General features: G+C 36.3%; 1 protein-coding gene across 1 annotated transcript; it reads left to right on the plus strand.

The window, feature by feature from the left end:
* The first annotated feature begins 468 nt into the window (after nucleotides 1-468).
* Nucleotides 469-9,963, plus strand: LOC117315818 (adhesive plaque matrix protein-like). Its single transcript, XM_033870218.1, has 2 exons — nucleotides 469-715; nucleotides 8,912-9,963. The coding sequence occupies exons 1-2, from the start codon at nucleotides 469-471 to the stop codon at nucleotides 9,961-9,963; spliced, it is 1,299 nt and encodes a 432-aa protein (XP_033726109.1).
* Nucleotides 9,964-10,274: the final 311 nt, after the last annotated feature.

The following is a 10,274-nucleotide window of genomic DNA, read 5'->3' on the forward strand; positions in this document are numbered from 1 at the left end:
CCGGGATGTCAACCCACATCGTCACTGACGAGTCCGGGATGTCAAACAACATCGTCACTGACGAGTCGGGATGTCAACCCACATCGTCACTGACGAGTCTGGAATGTCAAACAACATCGTCACTGACGAGTCATTGGATGACTTACCACATCGTCACTGACGAGTCCGGGATGTCAAACCACATCGTCAATGACGAGTCCGGGATGTCAACCTACATCGTCAATGACGAGTCCGGGATGTCAAACCACATCGTCAATGACGAGTCATTGGATGACTTACCACATCGTCACTGACGAGTCCGGGATGTCAAACCACATCGTCACTGACGAGTCCGGGATGTCAACCCACATCGTGAATGACGAGTCATTGGATGACTTAGCACATCGTCACTGACGAGTCCGGGATGTCAGACCACATCGTCACTGACGAGTCCGGGATGTCAAACCACATCGTAAATGACGAGTCGGGATGTCAACCCACATCGTCAATGACGAGTCCGGGATGTCAACCCACATCGTCACTGACGAGTACGGGATGTCAAACCACATCGCCAATAACGAGTCCGGCATGTCAACCCACATCGTCAATGACGAGTCCGGGATGTCAAACCACATCGCCAATAACGAGTCCGGGATGTCAACCCACATCGTCACTGACGAGTCCGGGATGTCAACCCACATCGTCAATGACGAGTCCCCGGAGGACTGCCGACATTGTCAGTGACGTGTCCTCGGAAGACAGACCATATCGTCAGTGACGGATCCTGGGATGATGAACAAGATGCATTATTTCTTTGCTATGTATATTTCAGTATCTACTTTGACTATGATTCGTTAACTTTGTCTGCTCTACAGATTTTGGACATTATTTAATTAGGTCGTTATGTAGCCGCCAATAAGATGATTTCTGATCGGTCAAATTTGTCTAGATGTGCAGATGTTTTGTTATTCGTTAACTTTTCTTGCGGTAAAGAATATTGTGTTTATTCGTGAACTTTTCTGGCTGAAGAGAATGTTGGGTTTATTCGTTAACTATTATACCTGTACAGAATATCGGTTTTATTCGCTAAGTATTCTTTCGTTAACTTTGTTCTGGCTTTAAAAAATGTTGGGTTTATTCGTTGATTATTCCGGTTGTGCAGAATGATTGGTTTATTTATTAACCTATTCTATTGGGAGATTATATCGGTTTCTGCGTTAAAAGCACTTAAAGGCATTTGAATAAAATATACGCTCAGCATCAACTATCTATTTCAGTGAATATAATGCATATAGACAGAATTTCAGTCATCATACACATCTGGACGTTGCTACGCGTACCTATGAGTTTCGCCGTGTTTTTGAAATAAACTAGAGATTCCACACCGCAATCAAAGACAACTGGACGCGACCAATGGATGTTGTTGTATTGGTGACGTTATGGACATTTTTCTTACGAGGTAAGACACTTTATCAATATCTGTTAAGATATATAGTCGTGCATCACTATGTTTGTCGAATGCACGCTTTAAAAAAATATACCACTGAAAACATGCAGTGTCGAGCGAGGGGAAAATAGTGGCAATTGGGTATTTGAAGTTATTGCTGATATCAAATATACATAAATAAAATGCTCACGATTTTACATCTGGAGACGTGAATTAAAGACCGGACGGAATGTACAAAATGTATTGCACATTGAAATGGAATGTTATACTGCAAATTGCGATATAAATAGAAATTGAAGGTTTATATAGTGTATGATAAAGTTGAATTCATTCGTTTGAGTGTCTTTATTAATTGCAGAGGGAATGCCTCTCACGATGGAGTTGCTGATCAGTCAAGAAAACATGAATTGGACATCTGCTGAAGAATACTGTAAGGAATGGAACGGTCGTCTGATCGTTCTAGAAAGCCAGGGAAAATGGAATTACTTTCAATCTCACGATCAATATCAGGAAAATCATGTGTAAGTATTAACGTTCACGTAAGGTTGTCAAGGAAACACCAAAAGGGATCAGATATTAAAAGGGTGTTTCAAGGAAACAGACAACTAGTGTCATATCAGAAAGGGTTTAACGGAAATACTTACAAATAGGATTATATAGGAGGGAAAACGTGGCGAAGTAACACCGACATCTGCAATCATGTGAGCACGGGTTTAAATAAATAATTAATATCTTATGAAAACAGATGTAAAGAAAAATGATGAAACGTTATGTTTTAAGCGTGTTTTAATTAAATTGAGCTTTGTTCTTTGTACAAAAATAAATCCAATATTTCGTCATTTATTCGATGCGTCATGACGTGTATATCATACCATAGTTAGACCACCACAGTAACATTGGAAATTACAGTAACATTTGGCACTACAGTAACATTGGACGTTATAGTAACATTGGACGTTACAGTAACTTGGACATTACAGTAACATTGGACGTTACAGTAACTTGGACATTACAGTAACATTGGACGTTACAGTAACATTGGACGTTATAGTAACATTGGACGTTACAGTAACATTGGACGTTATAGTAGCATTGGACATTACAGTAACATTGGACATTACAGTAACATTGGACGTTACAGTAACATTGGACATTACAGTAACATTAGACGTTACAGTAACATTTGACGTTACAGAAACATTGGACGTTACGGTAACATTGGACATTACAGTAGTATTGGACATTACAGTAACATTGGACGTTACAGTAACATTGGACATTACAGTAACATTGGACATTACAGTAACATTGGACGTTCCAGTAACATTTGGCATTACAGTAACATTTGACGTTACAGTAACATTGGACATTACAGTAACATTGGACATTACAGTAGCATTGGACGTTATAGTAACATTGGACATTACAGTAACATTGGACATTACAGTAACATTGGACATTTCAGTAACATTGGACATTACAGTAACATTTGACGTTACAGTAACATTGGATATTACAGTAACATTGGACATTACAGTAACATTGGACATTACAGTAACATTGGGCGTTACAGTAACATTGGACATTACAGTAACATTGAACATTATAGTAACAATGGACATTACAGTAACATTGGACATTACAGTAACATTGGACATTACAGTAACATTGGACATTACAGTAACATTGGACGTTACAGTAACATTGGACGTTACAGTAACATTGGACATTACAGTAACATTGGACGTTATAGTCTCGCTGGTGTTGCCATTTTTTTGTATTTAAGAGACGGAAACAAGTATTGGACTGGTATGCGATTCAATGACTCCATTACATGTGACCAGACTAAGGACTATTTCCCATGGTTGTACAACGGCTGGGGTAGTTGGAGAAATTATAGAAATGAACCTAACTGGTGCCGTGATCAACGCTGTGTCAAATTGCAATTTAATTTGATGTCCACGGCTGTTTGTAAACACAAGTTCCAAGCTGTATGTGAAAGAGGTAATTGTTTCGTTATTATCGAAAGCTGAAATCCATCTGAACATACTCATACAGTGCCATATATCGCTTATATAGCAAGCCCTCTGAGGAAATTGACTCTTATCGTATTTCCATTCTTGGTATATGATAGTATTAAACGTTTCGTTTCGCTCGTGATTGCCAATCGATAGTCAAAATTATCGCCTTTGACATTAAAAGCTATAATATTGACAACAATCATACATGTAATTGAAATGAAAGTGGAAACATACTAAAATACATGTAATACTTGATATTTACTTATATATTTATACGTACGTATATGTATTACAGAAAGGATCCACACTACTGTAACGCACAATCGGCCATCGTCCCCCTCGACAGAATTAGTAGAAGTCAATTTTATGACGTCATCTAACACTTTTAGCAAACCACAACAACATGCTGCCTCGCCTACTCATTTAACTACGTCGTCCACTCCTGAAGTAGATGTTACCAGATCTACGGTTCCATCCTCGATGTCAGTAATATCAACGACAGCGGCTCTGATTACTTCTGAAGTAAACAACGACGCATGCCGTAAATGCTGCTCGTCTCGGGAAGTACATTCACGAAAACTTGACAAATTCGAACTAAAAGAGAGCATTTTCATATTAAGGGCCCAGTTGGCAGTAAACAAAACCGAGTTATCTTCCCAAAGGCGCAAACTAATCAGCGTATATGACTCTCGACTCAGTAGTGTGGTAACTGGCGGTGTGGCGTGTGCGATTTTGGTCTATCGGAGTGATAGTTGTACCGGACGGTTTGACTCTGTGGAAACGTTTACATACTCAGAACAAGACGTTGACCGTATAATCTGACAAACAAACAAATAAGCAAACTTACTTTGTCAGTTCACACATGAAATTTAGGTGATTTAATTGTAGTTATTGATGTTCACGTGCAGATGTTTTCAGATTCCACACAAGACGTCGACTATATAACTGGACATCGACAATTTCACGTATTGATTTTGAAACTATTAACAAAAACAAAACAAAAAATCCTTTGTCATTTCAAACTTTTATGATCTGTGTTATGATAAACAAAAGTTCCGTTCGATATCAATGCGATCAGGATAACGTCACGACTCATTGAGGTCAGTATTCAATGATAATGTGAGGTTCTCTTTTTTCATTTATTTGGATTTTTCTTGATTTCTTATTTTAAGGTGAGTAAGAGGTTAATTGTAGATGGTCAGTTTAGTGGTAGTAGGGAAGTGGCCTCTAATTAGCCTTGGCGACTGTGAAGATCAGAGATAGGGTTTAAAGTAGTAATTGATAGAGTTAACACCAGTGGAGGTTGTCTAAGCCTGTAGTGTAATTATTAAGTTTTAAGTATGTTAGTTATGAATAGTTGTCAGTTCCTTCTGGGGATGATATATTGTACCTTGGTGGTCACTCTCAGATGCTGGTGTGTATATATATTATCATAGGCTTGGTTAGGTCCGTATGGGTGGTTTATAAATAGACCTGTGGTCAGCCTAACTAGCAACGAGAAAAAAATGTGTCTATCAGTGTATATATATTGATTAATAAGAACGAACGTAGTTAGAAAGTGGATCATAAACAAAGCATACAAACCTGACGAATCTGTGAAATTAGCAAAGTCTTTTAATTGAAATTTACAACCATTTAGTCCTAATATGCGTTTATAATGTATGTACCATGTAAGCGCAGTTCAAGACGCATGAGGCAATATTATCGTGAGCTTACACTCGAAATTAAATCCTGTATAGCAGACGATATTTTACTATCACATATGGGACATACTGTATTGAATTCTTTAATATTCTTCCAAAATTAACAGCAATTCGGGAGCTGCGAAAACAAAATAATAAACTGGAGAATCAGTCTACTCTATCATGATAGCGGAAAATTGTTTATTCAACATAAATGTTGCGACATACCAACTTTTTTTCAGCTTAAACGAAATTGAACCTCTCCCTTTTCTGTTTATTGATTTGCCTCATGACATGATTGAAATAAATGGACACTGAATCTATTATTATCGATCAACAAGAAATTTGAGGGACTCGCCAGTTATGTAAGGAATATGACTTGTTTAATTCTACAAAGAAAATTAAAGCTTAAAACTGATCAAGGTAAACTTGAAATTAGTGATGAACAATATAGACATCTACATAAAGAGCAACAATCTGTTCCATGTTATATATAATCTACACTGTAACTTATAAAAATGGCATCAGGACTACCATCGCATTAGGTGGTGTTGATGAAAACAACATAAATCCTACACCGTAGTCATTGACGTCGTGGTGTTGATGACATGGAACACAGCTTCCGTACCGTAGTCATAGACAGATGGACGGGACTACCAATATATGTCTTCAAATGCAGTATAGCAACTATACTACAATGAATATTGCGGGGTTGGTGAAGTTATGACCTTTTTCCCTTCGTGGGGATACATTTAGCTTCAATTGAAATAAAGGGAATGCTCGGATGTTACCAAAGGTGTTATAACCATGTTATTATATTTTGATCAAATAATTCACCCATTCGAGGAAAGGAACTCGACGGAGTTGCATTGGTCGAATAAGCATTCAGAAAAAAACATGCACAAATGGGTTCGGTATTGAAATAAATATAAATTGCACATATTGAAAAACAAGTTGCAAACGAATATTGTGAGGTATTCGATTGTAGTCTTATAGTTCAAGACAGTCAGGAAAAGAAAGTGATTGTGACTACATCCAGGCTTACTATTAATATCGGGCACATATATAAATGTATTTCATTCAAACTATGGTCCTGGAAGATGTACATGTGTCTTATTATTTATATATTACATCTGTGTCATTTAAAGAGAGAGAAAATCTGTAAAGGTAGTGAATGTTGTCTTAAAATATGCGCTACTAAAGACCTCTTTGTGTATTTCGATTTTGTCGGGCGAGGTTGTTTAATTGTTATTTTGTTGTGTGTGTACCAGATATTAACGTTCATACCGACAGGAACGCACTCCGTCTATGCTGTATTATTGTTTTGCATATTTTAACATTTCTCGGCCTGACAACTTGATAGTATCACCGAAATGTACAACGTTTTAGAATACTACAGTATCAAAAAGGAAGACAATCAATTCATTAGATAATTACAGTACATGTATATGACATGTTTACATGTTTTCCGACATAAAATGCATACGAAATTTTACCTTTATGAGATATGTACAAAACAACTGTTTACCGATATATAACTTGTACGAATGTTTCTCTATATAAAATATATACACATGCTTTCGGATAACAACATCTGCAAATATTTTCCAATATGAAATATGCATAAACATTGCCGACATACTTATGTGCGAAGAGTTCGAGAAAAAACATATGCGGATGTTTTCCGTTAAACAACATATACAATTGCTTCCTGATAAATAATTTTACGAATGGTTGACGAAATAAAACAAGTAGTATTCCGATAAAAGTGTAAAAGTTCACAGGAGCCACGCACCAATGTAAAAGTTCTGGCTCCTGAGACCAGTGTATCCTCGTATGGTGATTTTCAAGTTCGTCAACTCTGTGGTTCTGTCTCGACTTTTATGGCTGGCTACAGATCAATTGAATGATAACACAGTTTATAAAGTTCAACATTGTATTATATGAAGAATGTATAAGTGATGAAACATGATGAGTGAATATATACACAATGTTCACGTAATTACCTAACCGTGCGTCCGGTCCATATCTCGTATGAAAAATATCCACCCATTTCCCTCCCTGGGGATAAATGTACCCAAAAATACCACGACTATAACATGCCTACCACGGGAAAAGACCACCCGAAATAACAACGGAATTACTTACTATATCATGCCTATAATTAAGAGAAAAATACCACCCATCCCTGGATAATTTAGAGGTCTACGTCCGAAATATACTACATACCTGACTCTATGAAAGAGAAAGACAAGCTGGCCAGCTACATGTAAGCCTCTGCCAGACTGTCGCATAATACTAAAATTCCCAGCTATATAGCTAAATTTGATTGTATGCCTCGAAATACACGTGCAGTTTGTCCTACGACTACAGATAGACCGATACCTGAGCGTAGAGTAATGTACAGGTAAGGTGATTATAAATAAACACATATCCCGAGCATTAGCAAATCAGAAACGTCGACAAATACAACCGGAAGGGATTCCCCAACGGGAATACCGCGTATAAACAATATGGACCGATGATCACAACAACACGCACTCTGGTTTACAGGATGTAAATGTGGTATTATAAACAAAAGTTAAGTGTTCAAAACCCTAATCTTTTAAATTAAAAATACGAAGTGATCATTGATTTACGACATCTAAATAATAACTTCCAATGTGTGTCAGTTCCTTCCAACTCACGAATGAAATATAAATATTACAATATGTGTTTCGCTATACGTTTACCATTCTGATAATTAGTTAATGTATAAACACCAGACGGAATGAATAATTGTTTGACAATATGTGTAAATTGGTAGAAATTTATGTGGTCACTAAAGGCTATATTCTAATCTTTAGTGAAGAAAAGGACAAGTACATCCGGGTCATAGTGAGTTAATAGTCTACTCTAACCATCTGTGTCACAACTAAACATTGATGCATGTCTAATGGAGTTCCCTTTTGGCTCAACATAATTTGTGAGCTGACGTCATCAGACAGTTCGGCTTGAAAACAAGGTTAAACAGAAATAATAATAAATAACAATGTCAACAGAACAAGATAGCGGCGTAACTGAGCAAACATTGTTACTGCCGAAATTATTAAAAATAAAAACAAAGACAAATAGAAACAAAAACCAAAAAACAGATAGAAAAAAAAAGACGAAAAAAGAAGGGAAAAAAACGGAAAACAAATCTCAATTTGTATCCATTATTTCTTAGTATAAGGGAAAACAATTACATTTTATTTGTTCAAGAGCTGTTTCATATAACAACCAAAACACTTTGTAGATCATTCTGATGATTATTATACAATATTTAATCCAAAACAATATACATTCCATGTTTTCAAATTTCATTTTATATTTAGAGTTATAGATTAGAACTCTGATATTGTGTCATAAAATCCTAGGATATGAGTGTGTATGCATATCAAGCTGAACAAGCAGCAAGATGGTAAACACTATTAGAAACATTGACGAATCATCGTAGCATGACGTTTAACACGTCGCATTAAAATTTTACAGATTTTTCCTGAAATACATTTTCTACTTTCAAATATAAATGCTCAACAAAGTGCCCCGAGATGCATTAATAGTTAAAACAGCTCTGTAGTACTATTTTTAATTCTGCAATGACATCTGACTGATAACTTTAAGGTACGTCGTAATTTGTTAAAGCACTTCATGCTTCTCGTGTGTTTAACTCTTATCGTTATTTCATTTGTTTTGGTAGGAGACGGCATTGGTGCATATCTAATAACCAGAATAAAGGTCTGAAGTAAAACCATCTGAAGTGAAACCATCTGAAGTGAAACCATCTGAAGTAAAACCATTTGAAATAAAACCATCTGAATTGAAACCATCTGAAGTAAAACCATCTGAAGTAAAATCATCTGAATTGAAACCATCTGAATTGAAACCATCTGAAGTGAAACCATCTGAAGTAAAACCATCTGAAGTAAAACTATCTGAAGTAAAACCATCTGAAGTAAAACCATCTGAAGTAAAACCATCTGAATTAAAACCATCACAAGTAAAACTATCTGAAGTGAAACCATCTGAAGTTAAACCATCTGAAGTGAAACCATCTGAAGTAAAACCATCTGAAGTGAAACCATCTGAAGTAAAACCATCTGAAGTAAAACCATTTGAAGTAAAACCATCTGAAGTGAAACCATCTGAAGTAAAACCATCTGAAGTGAAATCATCTGAATTGAAACCATCTGAATTGAAACCATCTGAAGTGAAACCATCTGAAGTAAAACCATCTGAAGTAAAACTATCTGAAGTAAAACCATCTGAAGTAAAACCATCACAAGTAAAACTATCTGAAGTGAAACCATCTGAAGTTAAACCATCTGAAGTGAAACCATCTGAAGTAAAACCATCTGAAGTGAAACCATCTGAAGTAAAACCATCTGAAGTGAAACCATCTGCAGTAAAACCATATGAAGTAAAACTATCTGAAGTAAAACCATCTGAAGTGAAACCATCTGAAGTTAAACCATCTGAAGTGAAACCATCTGAAGTAAAACCATCTGAAGTGAAACCATCTGAAGTGAAACCATCTGAAGTAAAACCATCTGAAGTGAAACCATCTGAAGTAAAACCATCTGAAGTGAAACCATCTGAAGTAAAACCATCTGAAGTAAAACTATCTGAAGTAAAACCATCTGAAGTGAAACCATCTGAAGTGAAACCATCTGAAGTAAAACCATCTGAAGTGAAACCATCTGAAGTGAAACTATCTGAAGTGAAACTATCTGAAGTAAAACTATCTGAAGTAAAACCATCTGAAGTGAAGCATTTATGGGACCTCCGGAATTCAAATATAGCAGGTTCTTAGCGACAAGTGAGGAATTTCTCTTTAGCTCATTTCCCAAATCATTGGTGTGCAACTGAAATACATTTGAGACAATGAGACAATAATTTTCTCATACAAGTCACCAAATACAGACTTAATATACATCTTGTCCAGGTACTCGATGGTTGTACACTAGTCTACAGTGCACAGTACATTCATTGGTACCTTAGAGGGATCAAGTGACTTAATATATGAGCAGCATGCACACTTGAAAAGAAAAAGAAGAAAAAAACACACACACAGAGCAACCTTTTTCCGTATATTAAAACTGATTTTTGTGGATTAAAATAAAA

This window comes from Pecten maximus, chromosome 17 (genome assembly GCF_902652985.1).
Source record: "Pecten maximus chromosome 17, xPecMax1.1, whole genome shotgun sequence".
Taxonomy (NCBI): Eukaryota; Metazoa; Mollusca; class Bivalvia; order Pectinida; family Pectinidae; genus Pecten; species Pecten maximus.